Source organism: Sus scrofa, unplaced genomic scaffold (genome assembly GCF_000003025.6).
Source record: "Sus scrofa isolate TJ Tabasco breed Duroc unplaced genomic scaffold, Sscrofa11.1 Contig2345, whole genome shotgun sequence".
NCBI classification, from domain to species: Eukaryota; Metazoa; Chordata; class Mammalia; order Artiodactyla; family Suidae; genus Sus; species Sus scrofa.
Genome location: NW_018085072.1, coordinates 24,458 through 44,192, shown reverse-complemented (window position 1 = coordinate 44,192; position 19,735 = coordinate 24,458). Strand labels below are relative to the sequence as shown.

General features: G+C 40.8%; 1 protein-coding gene across 11 annotated transcripts in view; it reads left to right on the top strand.

The window, feature by feature from the left end:
* FUT10 (fucosyltransferase 10) overlaps positions 1-19,735 on the top strand; it is a 111,962-nt gene that overhangs the window by 72,184 nt on the left and 20,043 nt on the right. For 6 of the 11 annotated variants that reach the window (XR_002341171.1, XR_002341170.1, XM_021081783.1 and 3 more), the window contains 2 exons: positions 819-976; positions 3,738-3,840. The exons of 1 other annotated variant lie outside the window; for it this stretch is intronic. Coding sequence is in view for 7 of the 10 variants with exons in the window: in XM_021081783.1 (XP_020937442.1) it covers positions 819-976; positions 3,738-3,840 (261 nt within the window). In the remaining 3 variants the exon portion in view is untranslated. Of the gene's footprint in view, positions 1-818; positions 9,374-19,735 lie in introns of those variants that run through there. 4 more of the 11 variants (XR_002341172.1, XM_021081786.1, XM_021081787.1 and 1 more) reach the window with 4 other exon arrangements.

Genomic DNA, 19,735 nt, shown 5'->3' with positions numbered 1-19,735 from the left:
CAGAGTGTAGTGGAAATACCTGACAAATAAGGGTTAGATGTACATGTGACAACATGCACCCATGTAAAAACAATTCTTGGTGAAGAAGTAACAGAATGAAATATATAATACAGTAACATACAAGTTAATTAAAAATAAATGCCCAGAAAATGAGAACACATTTTTTTCAAAAGGACATTTCAATGCCAAGAACTATATTAAACACATTGAAATTTTTGCTTTTGGGGAGGATGATTACCAGTGGTATGTAGGGGAGAATATAATGAATAAATAAACGAATCCAAAACAATAACGAGAGGGAGGGGATAGCTTTAGAGAACTAGGGTCAATCTTAAGTGGACCGTATGGGACAATTTACATAACTTTTTGGAGCGTTAGTTTCCACCTCACCTCTTTATTTATTTTTGTTGTATTGTATTGTAATTTCTTCATCTTTTTAGGGCCACACCCATGGCATATGGAAGTTCCCAGGCTAGGGGCCGAATCAGAGCTACACCACAGCTCACTGCAATGCTGGATCCTTTACCCACTGAGCAAGGCCAGGGATCGAACCTGCATCCTCATGGATACTAGTCTGATTCGTTGCCACCTCTTTAAAATGGGGCAGTTGTATGTATTTAGTATGTTTACTACCATAAGGATTAAATGAGACAAGCTATGTAACACACCTGGTAAAGTTTCTAGTGCTCAGAATATTCTAAATAAATGTTACTTTCTCCTTCAACTATTCAGCATAGGAACTCTATGAGGTGAAGGGACTTATTTTAGGGAGCATAGGATGTGCTAACTTATGTTTTTAATTCCTCCCCCCACCTTAGGGCTTACCACCGAAAACGTGGAAGGCAGATGTTTCCCACTTGAGCTGTCCAGAGCCAACAACGTTTGCTTTCTCACCCCTGACCCGACCTAGAAGCTCTTTGCGAGAGATGTGGATCCCAAGCTTCCAGCAGTCCAAGAAAGAAGCCCGGGCGCTAAGGTGGCTGGTTGATAGGAATCAAAACTTTTCAACTCAAGAGTTTTGGGCCCTAGTATTCAAGGACTAATATCAGAAAGTATCAGAGTTTTCTTTTCTGGGTTGCCTTAATATTTGAATATAATATAATAGCTACTTGGTTGACCATCCATTAGGATAAGAATGAATAGCTATGATAGGCATAATGAGCTCGACTGAATAATAGATAGGAATTATCCTGAGGGGTCACTTCTCTATTTTTTATACTAAAAAAGTACATACATATTTTTTCTTTCCTTTTTTTTTCTTTTGGTGTTTAGGGCCACGCCTAATGCAGCATATGAAAGGTCCTAGGCTAGGGGTCCAATAGAAGCTGCAGCTGCAGGACTGTGCCACAGCTACAGTAGTTCAGGATCTAAGCTGTGTCTGCAACCTACACCGAAGCCCATGGCAACGCCAGATCCTTAACCCAAGGCCAAGGATTGAACCTGCATCCTCATGGATACTTGTCAGGTTTATTACTGCTGAGCCACAACAGGAACTCCAAAGAGTACATATTTCTTATGGACGCTGATTACCTTCAGTATGCGTGTCTGGACCCACGCACCTGTCACCTTTAATGGAAATGTACCCATTATGGAGTGAGTGCCTTCTTTCCTGCAAGGAAAGAGGCCCCACAGAGAAGGCAGAGGGCATAGCTGTGAATTCCTGTCCTCACCTTGCTGTCTGCGATTGTTGGTATTTGGCAAGCCAAGTGCCCTGATGCTGAGCTTGAATCTGAAATGCGTTAAAACTTGGCAATGAGAGAGCCCATCTGTTGGTTTCCAGGGATGTGAGTGAGTAATGAAGGTTGTAAGGTCGATCCGCTGTGTACTCTGGTCTAAAGAACATAGCACATCCCTGCCTTCCCAGTGCCCTCAGCCACCTACCCTACCTTTCGTATTATCGCCTTGCCCTGCATCCTCCCGTGTTCTTCCGAGAGTGGAAAGTCTTATGAAGACGTGTGTCCTCCGTATGTGTTTTGATTGGCAGGTTGTCCCCAGTGGTCCCTTATTCCACTGAGCAGAATAGTAATAAGAATCCTACAGTTCAGGCTGGACAGCCTGTGTGTTTTGATTGCCATGGGCTTGCAAGTGAGTACCCACAGGACCTCCCATGGTGTTGAAGCCTGTCTTTTTTTAGGATGATGCATAAGCCTGCAGTGGTGGGCAGCCCCACTGGCTTGAGAGTGTTCCCAGTTAGGTCTGATGCTGCTGGCACAGAGGAGTTTCAGCTGTCTCATCTGGAGTCTCTACTTGAGCTCCACAAAAGACAGAGAAAACACTGGCTCTCACTCTCATTCCTTATGAGCCTGGGGAGGCTTCTAGATCATGCTGGAGCATAGGGAGGCTTCTGGATGTTGCTGTGCAATGTGTGGTGGCCTTTGTATTCTTTATTGTGGAAAGACGTAAGCTCCAGAGGACAGGAGGGGTCCCAGTACTCATGTCCCTGATGGGAGAAACTGAGGAAAGCGCCCTCAGCTATGCTTGCCCTTTGATCTCTGGTCAATGCCCTCCAGTGCCTGCCAAGGCCAGTTCCTTCTTTGCGTAGCTCTCTCTCCGGCTGTGCCAGAAAAAAGAAGGACCGAAGCCAGTATGTTCTTTTGGAAGCAAGAGGGTCACACTGCTTCTCACCTATGACTGGGTTCTTCTCAATCCCAGCTCTGCTATCAGTTGGGTGTGATTTTGAACAAATCTCTTAGCCTCTTTGGGCCTTAGCTGTCATACCTAAAAAAAGTGATTGGACTAGTCTTTGAAGTTCTTTTCTGTGTAGCATTCTTTAACTTTTTATCAAAATTTATGAACCTTAATTTTGTAGGTGTTTTTATGAAGACATTAACACACTAGATTAGAGCCTCTGTGTGTTTTTCAAGGGAAGCACACTCTTCTTTAGAGGAAGAAACGTTCTTATTGGGTAGTGTGGGGATAGAAAGTAATTTAATTATCTCTCTGCTATTTTATCTGATAATATCAAAAGGGAAAGGGTTGGGAGTTCCCTTGTGGCACAGCAGGTTAAAGATCAGGTGTTGTCACTGCAGTGGCTCAGGGTTTAATCCCTGGCCTGGTAACTTCCACATACCTCAGGCATGGCCAAGAAAACAAAACAAAACAAAACAAAAATTTAAAAGGGAAAGGATTGGAAAGGGGGATTGTTTGTTAAAGACCAGATTTTAAACTGTGTATTAAATGAGGGTTTTGTTTTTTGTTTTTTGTTTGCTTATTTCTTTTATTTTTTCCCCCCACTCTTAAAAGAAAGCTCAAGATATGATTTGTGCCTCTGGTGAGATATTATCGGGGAGCTTCAGTTCATAAATGCCTTAAACACCCAGTGTTTATATGCTGCATGTAAGTTTTAAACCCCAGTATTTCAGGTCGTTTTGTTCTATCCTGGTTTTTGAAGAGTCCATCCATCAGATACTCCCTAAACTTGTATGAAGCATGTAGACCTGAGCAAATTTGGTGAAATAAACTCATTGAACAATTAATGTGGAATAAAAATTTTGTGGGAGAAGAGGATGGAGGAGAGGGAATTTTATGGGACTGAAAATGAAGTATACTTCAAAGACAATAAATTAAGGATTCTTTAGGACTCCTTTGAGTATCCATAGATTTGAGACTTTATTGTTATTGTTATTATTTTGCTTAGCATATGCGTCTTTTGCAATAGGATTTTCATTAATAAGATGATGCCCTTTGTCTGTGATCATCGCTGTCATGGAGTGACAGGCATGTTCTCATTATGGCAGGATTTTTATCTGCAAGATGGGAGCTCTGCATTTTGAGTTTCGTGTAAGGCCCTCCGTGTATTTTATCCGTGTTGACGCCAGAGTACCACATCTTTCTCTTCACGTGAGTGACTCCAGTTTTTAAATATGATTAAGCAAGTGTCCCTCCTCACAGGGCTGTTGTGAGGAATGGCTTATGGCTGTGATGGAGCAATGGAACTTTCTGTTTAGTGCTTCAGTACATTTTACTTGGATTATGCTCCAAGACTGATTTTTTTTTTTTTTTTTTTTTTTTTTTGGCTTTCTAGGGCCATACCTGTAGCATATGGAGGTTCCCAGGCTAGGGAAAGAATTGGAGCTACAGCTGCCTGCCTACGCCACAGCAATGTGGGATCCGAGCCATATCTGTGACCTACACCACAAGTCACAGCAATGCCAGATCCTTAACCCACTGAGCAAGCCCAAGGATTGAATTCTCGTCCTCATGGATACTAGTTGGGTTTGTTACCAGTGAGCCATGATGGGAACTCCAAACCTAATTTTTAAAGCAGTGTGACAGGTGGGCAGAAATCTTTTCAGTCATGTTGAAGAAAATGATTACTAATACTAGTTAATAGTCTTCACTTCTTCACCTGGAAAATGGAGGCAACTTTGACCTTTGATCACGTAGCAAATATAACATTTCAGAACCTGAATGCTGACTGGCTTATTTGTTGTTCTAAAGGCCTGGATTCCAGTAACTTAGTATCAGTTGAGGTCATTATCATTATTCCCAACGGACTAAATGCACACTGTGTTCTAGGCCCTACTTGGAAATAATAGATGTGGGCAAAAATGAGCATCGTTCTTTCAGAGTCAAACATTGTGTATTATACCTAGGAGAATGGGCTCGGTATCTGTGGAACACTGTAAGGATTTAAGCACAGCACAGACCTGAGCTTTGGAATGCCCACTGTAATATTATGCATTTAAAAAATCATTAGTAGCACATAACCGGTGCTAGAGCTGACAGTTTATTAGGGGAATCCAGTGTGGAGTTTATTTTCAATGAAAAATGTTGATTGTCCAAAGCCAGGAGGGTACAGCTCTGCATAAGTGAAATATATCTTAGAATCTTCAAAGTATACAATATAGAAGTTCACAGGCCACAAATAAAGGTAGTCAATTTATGTTTCAATACCTTTGCAATCCTGAATATTTTACAGAGAATTTCTTCACCCTTCTTTAGGAAATTCCTTTCCTTTGTTTCCATTTTTGTTGTTGTCATTAAGGATAATACCTTTACTGCATAATTCTAATGTCAACATATATCTTTGTTTTCTTCTGATTATAGAAATAAAAATGCTTGACAAGCTTAGAGGGAGTATAGAATTATTAGCTATGACTCTGGAGTAAGAAAGACCTCATTTTAGTTCCTCTCTTCAGTGTACCATCTTGGTTGGTATTAATTATTCGGCCTTTCTAGGCTTTAGTTTGCTCATGTGTCAAATGGGTATTATAATATCCAACATCCCTATGAGGTTGTAATGATGATTAAATAAGCTTATGTTCATACTTCACTCAATAAATATGAGCTGAGGTTATTATAGTTGATGGTGGCCATCATCCTTTTGTTTGTGAAGACCTGGATTGAGTTTTGTCTGGAAAAAGGGAATGACTAGTGACTGGACCATTTTGTTCTTCATTTAATTATTGCAACACATATATTTTTATGAGATGGGCATTGTGTTAGACCTTGTAGCAGTTATGACGAAGGTGTGAAGGGTTCTGAGTAGGGAGTTGTGATATGATGATGGGATTAAGACCAGGGACTGAGGAATACTTGACTTGTGCTATAACCGCCTCTCCCTACTCCCTCCCTGGGGTTTCTGATGGAGTTTTACACAGAGTTTTACTGCCACCATAATGAAACTCAGCAACCTCTTGATGGTAGCTGTGCAAACCCCAATAAATCCAGTGCAGTGATCTCTGGTAAAAGCTAGATTTGAACATTTGATTTAGACTTGAAGCCTAAAGGGGATCAATTTTCCTGCCTTTCTGATCCTCAGTTCTCAACTTTAGGACCAGCCTAATCAATGTGCCAAGAGAAAGGAGAGAAAATCTCTAGGTCCTGGCCTTACTTACTCATTAATTGAGGACTAAAAAGGAAGAAAAGAGGGGGAAACTCTAGGAGACAAGCCCTATTTGCTCTCTACTTGCTAAGGAGGCAAGAATATGGGGTGCAATGCACAGATGCTACCTTTTAAGTCATAGTAACATCTTTGATTAATAAATGTGACCTCATCAATATCCTGGGCCCAACCCATTAAGTTAGTGACCCCGTGGTGCTGGTGGTAGGGACTGTTAAGGAGTTGGTTACACTCTGCAGGTGTGAGAAAGTCAGGAGTGGCCCTTTGTGATTTTGTCCTCTCAACTCATTGGGCTTAGCAGCCAAGCCTGGGGTCAGTCCGAGGTGGACTGTATACCCAGGAGGGTATGACCAGTCATGGTCAACAGAGACTTCCTTTCACCTCACTGGGGATTCTTCCCAGCTCCTTAGTCTCCTCCTGGAACCAGTGACATGAATGGTTCCAGGCTCTTTGTCTCTGAAGCTTCTTAATGAATTAGGACTGAACATTGGTTAATGCTTCCAAGGGAATTTTGAGCATTAGGTCAAAAATTTATTCCCTATCTTATTTCCACAAACCATGACCTCATCCTGCAACCTCCCTCATCGGAGGAGGTTATACAACCAGGCCAGCTAGGCTATTAGGAATACTTGGAATTTTACTATCACAGACTCCTTAATTTAAAAAAAAATGAGTAGGTAATTAAAGATTTCAGAGATCATAAGTGTAGGTAGGGGGTAACATTAATGATTTTAGGGCAAGCGTTTATCCCAGGAGCCTTTGGAATGAGTGTCACGTAAACTGCTCCTTATATATACAGGGTAGATGTGGCTATGGAGACTCATCTGATGAGTCAGGCTCACAAAAAAAATGAAGCCATTTTGCTTAACAATGCTCTTGATGAACCAGTAAAAATGTCTCATTTGATTAAACCTTGACCTTTGAGTACACTGTTTAATATTCTCTGTGGCAAAATGGAGGTGTTTACATAAAGCATTTCTGCTGCACATCATAGCCCAATAGGAATCTCAAGGAAAAGCATTTGTGTGATTGTTTGAGTTGTGAGGTAAACTCAAAAACCATTTTTGCTCAAAAGCATGTCTGGCAAACTCTGGTTGTTCACTATTGGGTTTCTGTCAGTCATCCTCATGGAAATGTAGTAAGCCTGTCACTTTAAGAGAACAGCTAGACTTTGTGGCCAATGATAAAATTTCAACTTACAAGTGAAAATTAAGATTGTGGAAAGCTAGTTTTCTCCACTTTGAGCTTTACAACTTCCTGATACTTGAGACTTTCCTGATGAACTAACAAATGTTATTTTTGGTGTTGAATGGAATCAGAGATGATATTTAAAGGTGTTTATTAGTTTGTTTTTATAATTCAAAGGCAGGATGAGGTAGTGTTATATACTGGAGAGAGAGAGAGAGTAATTTTTATTTTTTAATTAATTAATTTTTTTTTTAGGGCCGCACCTGTGGCATATGGAATTTCCTAGGCTAGGTGTCGAATTGGAACTGCAGCTGCGGGCCTACTCCACAGCCACTGCAGTGCCAGATCCAAGCTGTGTCTGTGACCTACACCATGGCTCACAGCAATGCCGGATCCTTAACCCACTGATCAAGGGCAAGGATTGACCCATGTCCTCATGGATACCAGTTGGGTTCATTACCACTGAGCCATAACAGGAACTTCTTTAAAAAAAATTAAATAAATTTTTTTAGTTGGTGAATTGCATAAGTGAAAATGGAATTTCCAATAGGATATTTTAAAAATTATTGGTCCCTTGAAAACTGAGGTTTCAAGGTAATCAGAGCTTTCAGTGAGGGAAAAGTCTTTGGTTTTTTTCATTGGGGAGATAAATTTAAAAAATGTACTAAAGAACAAGAAAAGTGTTTGAAAAATACATTGAGAAAATCACCATTTTGAGTCACTCAGAATGTCAGGCTGCCTGGAATTTGTTAATTTACTCAGTAATTTTTTTTATTGAGCACCTAGTATGTGTCAGGAATTATTCACACGGCAGTGAATGGAACTTACAAAATCCCTGTAACCATGGAGCTTACATTCTAATTCTAGTTGGGAGATGAAAATGGAAATGCTTTAGCAAAATATAAGCTGCTTCCAGGGGTCTTTTCTTTCTTTATTTTGTAAGAGCCCCATGAGATGGAATTTACTTCCTGAATTTCTGCTGCTCAATTTGAAACCTGAGCTGTGATACTCATGGTTGTACTGATGGAGTGTATTAAATGGGTTATATTGACAAGATATGTTCCAAGGACTGAGAGTTCAGATTTGAAGTGAGTTGGCAATCTTGAAGCAAATTCTTCCCCTATTCTTTTCATTTTTTACTCCATTGTTTTATCCCTATTCCCAAAAGAGGGGACGTTGCTCCTGTCAATGTGGTGTGATTTCTGGCAAGAATAAGAACTGACTTGGGAATGGCAAGGCAGTGACGAGCTCACTGGGCAAGCAGTTCTGCTCTGTGGCTAAAACATCTGTTCACCTTTCATACAGGGGCTGGGCTGGGTCAGTGTTTACTTAGTTGTAGTACCTGAAAAAGTTAACTTACAAGCTGCATACAGTCATTGTGTATATAGCTCACACACCATTAATAAGACTCATTTCACCATTGAAATAATATTATCTGCTAGTCTGGGAGAGTGCAGGCCACTTAGATGAACGTCTTTTGGTAGTGATGTGTAATCACAGCTGTCCTCTACTTCCTGTTCTCATGGTCTAAAATCCCAGCTTCATTGTGCCTTTAGCCTGGAGGTGATAGAGCAGAAATAAGAAAAGGAGGCATGGCTGCTATGACACTCCTCTCCCTAATTTGTTTATTTTTTTTATTTTTGCAATAACTCTAGTGCAGTGATGCCATTGAAAACACATTTTGATCATCTTTATTCAGAAAGACAGTGCAGCTCTTTGCGCCTTTAGCAAGATATGTTTTCTGGAAAGACTGCGACAGTAGGTAGGATGGCTTTATAATGTGTTGTCCAAACTGGGATACTCATGAGAGTGGAAGCGGGGGTGCTATGAAACCAGGACAGTAGGCGTAGACAGGGATGTGTGGTCACCTTAACGCTGGGAGATATAGGGGAAGACAGGGTGTTTCAGCACCAGTGTGTTCTGGAACAATCTCTGAGCATGTGGCACTCAGATAGAGAAAAGGTTATTAATATTTACTAAGAGTGAACACTGTGTTAGATGCTGTGATGTATAATGAGTTAGTTGCCACAATAACCACTTGAGATAGATAGTCCTCACCCCTCTTTATAATATAAAACAAAAATTCCATTTAACAATGGGGGTTGACATTTTAAACTTCAAAAAAGTTATTATTTTTTTCTTTTCCATTATGGCTTATTACAGGATATCGATTATAGTTCCCTGTGCTCTACAGTAGGATAGTTGTTTATATTCTATGTATGATAGTTTACATCTGCTAATCCTAAACTCCCAATCCATTCCTTACCCCCCCCCTGCCTTGGCAACCAAAAGTCTGTTCTCTATGTCTGTGAATCTGTCCTGTAATAAATTCATTTGTGTCATATTTTTGATTCCACATACAAATGCTATCATATGGTATTTGTCATTCTCTTTCTGACTTCACTTAGTATGATAGACTTTAGGTCCATCCATGTTGCTGAAAATGGCATTATTTCATTTTTTTTCACGGCTGAGTGATAGTCTATTGTATTATGTACCACATATTCTTTATTCATTCCTGTCAATGGACATTTAGGTTGTTTCCATGTCTTAACTATTGTAATAATGCTTCTGTGAACATAGGGGTGCATGTAACTTTTCAAATTAGAGTTTTCTTCTGATATATGCCCAGGAGTGGAATTGTAGAATCATATGGCAACTCTGTTTTTAGTTTTCTGAGGAACCTCCATATTGTTCTCCATAGTGGCTGCAGCAATTTACATTTCATCAGTAGTGCAGGAGGCTTTTCTTTTCTCCATACGCTCCCCAGAATTTGTTATTTGTACACCTTTTTTTTTTTTTTTTTTTTTTGGTCTTTTTGTCCTTCTAGGGCTGCATCCGCAGCATATGGTGGTTCCCAGGCTAGGGGTCTAATCGGAGCTGTAGCCCCCGGCCTATTCCAGGGCCACAGCAATTCGGGATCCTAGCTGCGTCTGTGACCTACACCACTGCTCATGGCAACACTGGATCCTTAACCCACTGAGCGAGGCCAGGGATTGAACCCCAAACCTCATGGTTCCTAGTCGGATTTGTTAACCACTGAGCCACGATGCAAACTCCCAAGCTTTTTTTTTTTTTTTTTAAATTGAGAAAAGGCATTATTTAGGATGTGCCAATAGCTTTTTTCTAGTGGCAGAAATGTCCATGTTTTTCAGGTGGGTATGATCTGTGCTTCAGCAAGAACCTCATGATTAATCCTCTATATATGGTGATGTAAGGTAATCAAGTTCCTTTTGTTCTGGAAGAAGGGAGGAATATTTTTGTGCTTGGAAGGGATAGCGCCATCAAACACTCTATTTTTTTTTTTTCATTTTTTAAAGTTTTATTGAAGTATAGTTGGTTTACAATGTTGTGATAATTTCTGCTATACAATAAAGTGACTCAATTGTACATGCACACACATCCTTTCTCTTTCAGATTCTTTTCCCACATACATCATCACAGAACACTGGGTAGAGTTTCCTGTGCTATATGTATAGCAGGTCCCCACTGGCCAATCAATCCATATACCTTAGTCAGACACCTTAGTTATGGAAAAGTCAAAAACCAAATATAGGAAGAAGTGGAAACCTGCGTAGAATAGATGTCTTGGACTTTCTTGAAAATCCTAGAGACTCTTCCTCCTTACCTTACAGAAACTGGATTTCCGCACACATCTTATTTTGAAAAAGTTAGAATTGCAAAAAAATTGTAAGACTAATATAATCAACACAACTGTTCTTTGATTTGATTCACCAATTTATAATTTTTTGCTGTACTTTAAAAAAATTTTTTTAAAAAGAACAGCTTTATTGAAATATAATTCACGTACCAATTCACCCTTTTGAAGTGTACAATTTGATGTATTTAGTATATTCAGGGGGTTGTGAAAGCGTTGTTATACTTTTTTGTTGTTATTTTTGAAGTTCCCGGGCTAGGGATTGAACCCATGATGCAGTTGCTGCCTGCACCACAGCTGCGGCAACACTGGATCCTCAAGCCACTGTACCACAAGGGAGTGTCCATCATCTAATTTTAGAATATGATTGTCCCTTCTAAAAGAAATCTCACATGCCTTAGCTGTCAATCCCCACTCCCTGCTCTCCAAACTCACTCTTAGGCAATGACTAATCAACTTTCTGTCTCTATACATTTGCCTATTCTGGATATTTCATATAAATGAAATTACATAATAGGTTGCCCTTTGTGTCTAGATTATTCCATTTAGCATAATTTTTTATTACTCAAATGAATTTATCACATCTGTAGTTGTATAATGATCATAACAATCCAATTTCACAGGATTTCCATCCCATAATCCAAGCACATCCCCCACCCCCCAAACTGTCTCCTCCAGAGACCATAAGTTTTTCAATGTCTGTGAGTCAGCATCTGTTCTGCGAAGAAGGTCAGTCTGTCCTTTTTTCAGATTCCACATGTCAGTGACAGCATTGGATGCTGGTGTCTCATTGTATGGCTGACCTCACTTAGCATGATAATTTCTAGTCCATCCATGTTGCTAAAAATGCCGGTATTTCATTCCTTTTAATGGCTGAGTAATATTCCATTGTGTATATGTATCACATCTTGATCCACTCCTCCGTCGATGGACATTTAGGTTCTTTTCATGTCTTGGCTATTGCAAATAGTGCTGCAATGAACATTGGAGTACATGTATCTTTGCGAGTCGTGGTTGTCTCTGGATAGATGCCCAGGAGTGGGATGGCTGGATCAAATGGTAGTTCTATTTTTGTTTTCTGAGGAATCTCCATACTGTTTTCCACAGTGGTTGTACCAATTTACAATCCCACCAACAGTGTCATAGGGTTCCTTTATCTCCACACCCTCTCCAGCACTTACATCCAAAAGAATAAAATACCTAGGAGTAAATCTACCTAAAGAGACAAAAGACCTGTACTCTGAAAACTATAAGACACTGATGAAAGAAATCAAAGATGACACAAGTAGATGGAAAGATATACCATGCTCGTGGATTGGAAGAGTTAATATTATCAAAATGACTATACTACCTAAGGCAATAGGCAGAATCAGTGCAATCCCTATCAAATTACCAAGGACATTTTTCACAGAATTTGAACAAAATATTTTAAAGTTTGTTTGGAAGCACAAAAGACATCCTGAAAAAGAAAAATGGAGCTGGAGGAATCAGGTTCCTGGACTTCAGACTATACTGCTGTACTTCTTTTTGTTTCTTTTTCTTTAAATTTTTTTTTTGCCACTTATAAAGAAATTGCAGGAGTTCCTGTTGTGGCTCAGTGAAAACGAATCCAACTAGGAACCATAAGGCTGTGGGTTTGATCCCTGGCCTCACTCAGTGGGTTAAGGATCTGGCGTTGCCGTGAGCTGTGGTGTAGGTCGCAGACATGGCTCGGATCCTGCGTTGCTGTGGCTGTGGTGTAGGCCGATGGCTATAGCTCTGATTCGACCCCTAGCCTGGGAACCTCCATAGGCCATGGATATTGCCCTAAAAAAAAAAAAAAGCCAAAAAATGAAAAATAAATAAATAAAATAAAAAGAATTGCAGACATCGTGACGCTTCACCCCTCTGTCTTCTATGGAGGACGTTCTTCTAAATAACGATGACATGATAACCATGATCACAACCAAGAAATCAAACATTGATGTAATAATACTATTTAATGTACAGGCCCTATTCACATTTTCCCAGTTGCACCATCCATGAGTTATTATAGTTGTTCCTTTTTTCTTTCCAATCCAAGATTCAGTTGAGGATCACTGTTATCTTTTTTTCCTTTTTTAAAATTGTAGTTGGTTTTCAGTGTTCTGTCATCACCTTTTCCTGTACAGCAAAGTGACCCAGTCATACCTATATGCATTTTTTCCCTCATGTTCTCTTCCATCATGTTCTATCACAAGTGGTTGGATGTAGATCCCTGTGCTGTATAGCAAGACCTCATTGCTTATCCATTCTAAATGTAATAGTTTGCCTCTACTAACCCCAAACTCCCAGTCCATCTCACTTTCTCCCTCACCCCCCTTGGCAACCGCAAGTTCATATATTTTTAATCTCTTTTATTTATTTTAATTTTTTAAAACTTTATTTATTTATTTATTTTGCTTTTTTAGGGCTGTACCCGTGGCCTATGGAGTTTCCCAGGCTAGGGGTCCAATTGGAGCTACAGCTGCCAGCCTGTGCCACAGCCACAGCAACACCAACACCAGATCCAAGCTGTGTCTGTGACCTACACCACAGCTTACGGCAATGCTGGATCTTTAACCCACTGAACAAGGCCAGGGATCGAACCCACAACCTCATGGTTCTTAGATTCATTTCTGCTGCACCACAGCAGGAATTCCTAAAACTTTATTTATTTTTTTTCTTTTTTTTTTTCTTTTTTGTCTATGGTGGCAATGCCAGATCCATAACTCACTGTGACGGGCCGGGGATCGAACTGGCAACGCCACAGAGACCAGCCAGATCATTAATCCACTGGACCAGAGTGGGAACTCTGTCTTCAATCTCTTAATTTGCAAGCATTCTCTTGCTTTACCTTGTTTTGTTTTGCTTTGTGTTTGGTCTTTTTGTGATACTGATGTATTTGAGGAGTTAAGACCATTTGCCTTGTAGAGTATTTCATAATCCAGATTTATCTGATTGTTTCTCATATTAGATTCATGGGCCCTTCTCTTTTGAGGCTTTATATCATTAGAACCTCGCTGTGGACCACAGAGGCCCCTAACTGGGGCACTTGTCAGAGAAGATGCCAGCGGCCCTTCTCACTTTTTGAGAAAAGGATGTCCCAGCTTGACAGCAGATATAGAGGATGGTTAGTTTTATGAAGTGAGGGGTGTGGTGTGTGTGTGTGTGTGTGTGTGTGTGTGTGTGTGTGTGTGGAGGGGGTGTGTGTTATAAGTGTCTGAGAATGAGGAGGAGGTGGAGGCAGAGGAAGTGGGAGAAAAATTAAGGAGGTTTATGAAGAGAAATAAATAAGATGCAAGAGCGGTAATGGTGGGAGATAATGGGACCTTCTGAAGCATTAATTAATTTTTCCAGGTTTCTCTCTGTAAGGAAATTATGACCAAGCAAAGTTCCTTGTACTAATAAGTCCTTGAAGTTCTTAGATTTTTACCAGAATAATGAGAAAAATCGAAAGGACTTCTTTGAGATAAGAAAGCTTAAATTAAAAAGAAATGTGGTCTTACCCTACCTAAGATGGTGAAACAAGACATAGATAGCAATTATATACACAGCTTATCCAATTCAAACTCAAGATTGTTTTCTTTGTTCATGATCTTTCCACCATAGAATGTTTTTTTCCCCATAGGGAGAGAGAGAGATTGCTGCAATTCTTTGCAGTATCTCTGAAAAAATAAAATATCCCTTTCCCGAACTGATATGGAAAAATCTAGCTTTACTCTGATAGCCTTTAAAATAGATAGGAAATTCTAGTGGAGGGTAGCTTGCTTATAAGTCAGAATATTCTTCAGAAACTTCCTTGTGATACTGGAATCATAAGGAATTTGGTTTGTATGTACTGGGAAGTGAAACATGAGAAAGCCCATACTTTGGCCATAACAGATACTCCCATCTTTGGAATGGCCTTGGTTTGGTGGTATCACCCGGATTTGTCTGCAGAGGCTTCTGCACTTCTGTGTACACACGTGCTTCCTCTTCTCCTTTTTTTTTTTTTTTTTTTTTTTTGTGTATGTGTGTGTATCTTTTTTAGGGCCGCACCCATGGCATATGTAGGTTCCTAGGCGAGGGGTTGAATCGGAGCTTTAACTGCCGGCCTACACCACAGCTCATGGAAATGCTCAATCTTTAACCCACTGAGCAATGCCAGGGATTGAACCCGTGTCCTCATGGATACTAGTCAGGTTCTTTAACTGCTGAGCCATGATGGGAACTCCTCTCTTCTCTGTTTTGAGACCTGGCAGAGCAAAGCTCACAAAGGACTGTGATGGTGATATATTCGAGTTAACAACAAAAACTCAGGAAAAAATAATGTTTGGATCTTGGAAGTGACCCTATGGTAAACCATGGTCATGGTTATGGAAAACCAGCTTTAAGGGTCAAAGAAAATAGCGGATGCTGGTATTTCCTGTGCTCTACTTATTATGTAACCACCCTCCCTGTACAAGTCCCAGATCTACATTCATCAAGGCTGTGATTTTTAAAAAATTGATGCTTATCCAAAATTTCCTTTAGTTTTACAATGATAGGGGATAATATGGCTCCCCAGAATTCATAGTCTGCACCTGTCTTTTGGAAAAGCAACACCTCCAAATAAACTTTATAATAAGAGGCTTTCATATTTTCAGAAAGTAGGGGGGAATGTTGACCAGGAACAGAGGGTATGGGCAATGAAGAAGAGGCCGTACATGCACTTTCAGAGGAGGTGTGGAAAGAGCATCCAGTTGGCGAGGCCAAGTGTGCACTGAAGCTGACTCACACAGTCATAGTTCCAGAGGAAAAGCCTTTCTACAGGTTTCTTTACAGAGGCCAACATCTCAGTTTCGATTTCAGGAAATCCCCAAACAGGAAATGAGATGTTGCAGGCTACAGGCCTTAGGGCCAGACTCACGAGAGAGAGAAATTGCAACAACCTGAAAATTGCTCTTTTTGGCTTCTGAAGACATGTAACTGAGCCAAGGCAAACCTCCCTCCCTCCCTCTGTCTGCAGCTAGCTTGAGTGCCCACAGTCTCACCACCATCACCCCAGAATCAGTGTCTCCTAAACACAGCCACATTCCTCACCTCTACACAAGACCCTGCTCAAGTTGTCCAAGCCTTTGGAGGTCTGGAAGGTCATTCATGAAGGTCATGGAAAACAAGGAGAAAACAACCCCTAGTCTTGTGTGGACTAGAAAGAATCTATTTTGGCAGGCGTGGGAGGGGGGCTGCTATAGAACTCCGGGTTTAAACAGCCTGACCTCAGCGCCGGCAGCCTTATGCGATGACCTTGGAAAAGACCTCGTGTCAACCAGATCAGAACCTCCAGACAAAACATGTGAGTTCAGCCAAACTTTTGAATGTTCCGACGTTTGCCTGTTTGCCATGATAGATACAAGCTTCATTGTGCAGGACTTGAATTTGACCCTCAAAAAAGTTGTTTGGAAGAGATCCCTCTCTATCTCCATTCTTTTCCTTTTCCGACACTCCCATAAACAAGGTATGGGGCCATAACTGGGCAATGCAGGAATATCAAGCTATCCATGATTCACAGTTACCTGAAATACAGTTGAGGTGCATTTAAGTTAATTTGGAGATAACTGAAGAGTGAACCTAAGCCCGGGACCTTGATGTGTCAGCAGGATGTACAAATCTTTCAAGGTGTTGTTCATACGTGCTTGCTGCTTCCCAGTTAAACAGAGAACTGGGTGTCATGCCATACCAGCTTCCCTCATGATTACATGTGGCACAGGTTTCTGCAGGACGCTGCCGACTGGGCTAACTGATTAATCTGAGGTAGTCATTAATCGTGGCTGTCTGTTATATAGGAGGGTAGGCTGGGTCCAGGGTAAATATGATTTGAGGATAGCCGGGTTGAGTGACAGCATTGCTGTTTTCTCATCTCTCATGGACTCCAGACCTTCCAAGCGAGCTTGGCAATTACCTAAGAAAGAAACAAGCGACATGTGGGTTTTTTCCCCCAGCGGGGGCTTTCATTGTCCATTTGGGTCCCTTTGTTTACTGCATCTCAGTGAAACCATGACAACCATATTTGTCTCTCACTCCTCTCCCCTCCATGCTTATGGTTCCATCTGTTCAGTATTCACCAACAAAGTCAACATTTTGTCTCTTTTCTCATTAAAAATAAAAGTATACTTGTGTGAGTCCTGTTTTTTTTTTTTTTAAGAAAAAATAAAAATTGAAAGGTGGTGTTTGCTTGATAAGTTGTTCAATACTGTCTTCTTTTTTGAGGCTTCTGGCCTGTGACAGTTTCATTTATTTGACTTGTCAGAAAGTGTGCAGTGTGTAGAGATGTATCATCCTAGGAAAGCAAAACAAAACCCCAACCCCTTGCTTTGTAGGTATATCTATACATCTGTGTGATGAAAAAAATGCCTCCTCTGTTTTCAGTCGTGGTGACCTAGATCTAATCATATTCCTTTTTCTTCCAAAATTTCAGATAGTAGCAGGTGGTTTTGTCTTCTAAAGCCTTTTATGAGCTCTTAGGGTCTCGTGGCTCTTTGATGAGCACTGAGAAAGAGTATGGTAGCGCAGAGAAGAAAATGTATGGGCCAACTCCAGAGGGACACTAGTGGGACCTCTTTCTGTGGTGTAGGGTGTCCTTTGACATTTGAGTCCCAGTGATGGGAGTAGTCCCGGACACAGCCATCCCAGGCTCAGGAGTCCTGGCTGGCATCTGGCGTTGCCTTTGCCATTAACTACCTTTGTGAGGAAAAGCATTTTACTTCAATATGGCCATCCTTGCCCCCAGTTCCTTCCTGTGTAAAATGAAGTTGAACTAGATGACCTGTAAGCCTCCAAAGAGCTTTAAAATGATTCTCTTTTGGAGTTTCCATTGTGTCTCAACGGGCTAAAAACTTGACATAGTATCCAAGCGGATGTGGGTTCCATCCCTGGCCTTCTTCAGTGGGTTAAGGATCTGGCATTTCCATAAACTGTGGCCATAGGTTGCAGATGCATCTTGGATCTGGTATAGCTGTGGCTATGGTGTAGGCCACCAGCTACAGCTCTGATTCGATCCCTCCCTGGCCTAGAACTTCCATATGCTGCTGGTGCAGCTATAAAAAAATTAAAGAAAAAGAAGTAAAATTCATGTAAAAGAGCAAAGGGCCTAAACTAGCCAAAACAATTTTGGAAAAAAAAAAAAAAAAGATATGCTTCTGTGCCATGCCTAAACACTAAACACTGGCTGATGATTTTGCAAGTTTTCCTCTCCTACCCCTATTATACTGCTCTAGCCTCCATCCTCTTTTCCCACTCTATAACCTTGCTCATCTATTTTGTCCATTTCACATTTCCAGCTATCATCAATATACTTATGACAATGCATCTTAAAAAATGAACTCTACTGCATTATAATTACATAACTACAGGATGTCCATTTCAGGTTCAGTGGCTCCTTTCATATATATGCAGATGGGCATCCACCTCCACAATTGAGATGTAGAACATGTGTATCACCCTAGTATATTCCCTTTTTTCCCTTTGTAGTCAGTACTCCCTCATTCCAGGCCCTAGATAATTACTGATCTGTCTTTTGATGCCAGACATTTTTTTTCCCTCTCAAAGCCATGCTTCTATTCATGATCAGTTATATATGTTCATCTACCTACTGGGAAACTTTACTTAGATGCAACCTAGGCCCCTTGACCTTAATGAAATGGAAATCAAGATCTTTCCCCATAAATCTGTCTAATCACCAAAACTGCACGTCTGTGCATCTCTATTCCTTCCTTGCCTTTTCTCTCCAGGTTAACCCATCCCACTTAGCAATCTGCTCCCGTAACGTGTTTGCATTAGCCACTTCCTTCCGCCACTGTTTTAGTGTAGGTCCTCACCAACCAAAATTAGTCCCGCCAAGTTCAAGAGTTCCATGCATCTCTTCTAAGGTCATGCTCGACCTTGCAGCTCAGATGACCTTCACATAGCCTTTTCCCAATAGGGTTATAAGGTATTGGCTTTGTAGTCTCTCATTTGGGGGCTTTACTGCCAATAAAACTTTATCTTGTAAATCAAACATTCGCTAGCTTAATATGCTTTAGTAGCCACTCCTTCCCTTTGGGATAAAGACTCTTCTGATACAGCCCTTATCTGGCTTTCCAAGCTGACCTCTTACACCCCCCTCCCATTAATGTGCCTCTGTGCTCTGCTGTACCAGACCCCTGTGTGGCCTAAATACTCCATGCTTTCTTCATTCTCTGCATCTTGTATATACTTTTATTTATCCTCTGCTTGGAATATTAGTTTGATGAATCCCTCTTTATACTTCAAGACTTTTAGCTCAAATTAGTTCCTCAGTGAAGCCTTCCCTAATATCCTCAAAGACTATTCTCCTCCTCTTTCATTACACATTGTATATTTCTCCTTTGTAGCCACCAAGATTACATGCTAGTGTAGACAAGGAGGGAATGGTACAATCCCTTCCCCAAACTGGTCTTAACAGTCGACAGGTTAAGTTCAGATGTACATATTTAGACATGTGCACATCCACACACTTACAGGGAACAAGGAGGAACACACTGAAGACTCTTGGACTTTTGGTTTTGCACTTTAGCTCACGTAAGAGTTTCATTAAGTCAGTGGGCTTTGGCAGTCTCTCCTGCCACATTTCATTAGCATCTCTTTTGGTTTCTTTCAACTGATCTGAGACTTCGTATGTTCATTTTCTGTTCCCCACCCAGGGTCATGCTTCTTTAGTCAGGTGAGTGTCTTTGCACTGCCAAGCCCTCTGCTGGATGTTCCCCCAGGTGGAGGGAAAGAGGCTTTCCCAAAGTTCTGGACTGTGTAGCTTCTGCAATCCCATAAGCACGTTCTGTAGATTATCCTGCTAAAATACCACCTATCTCCTGTTCCCTTCTCTTATGCTAGTCTGATATGTCCTGCCATCAGGAAGGAAAAAGTGAGATGGGGAAAGCCTCCCTGCAATGTCTGTAAAAGGACTTACTATATAGTCATTTTAATGCTCAGTTTACAGATTTGTCTCCTGCAGATTAAGTACATTGAAGGTCAGATGGTGTTTTTTGTTTCTGTTTTTGTGTATATCCCTA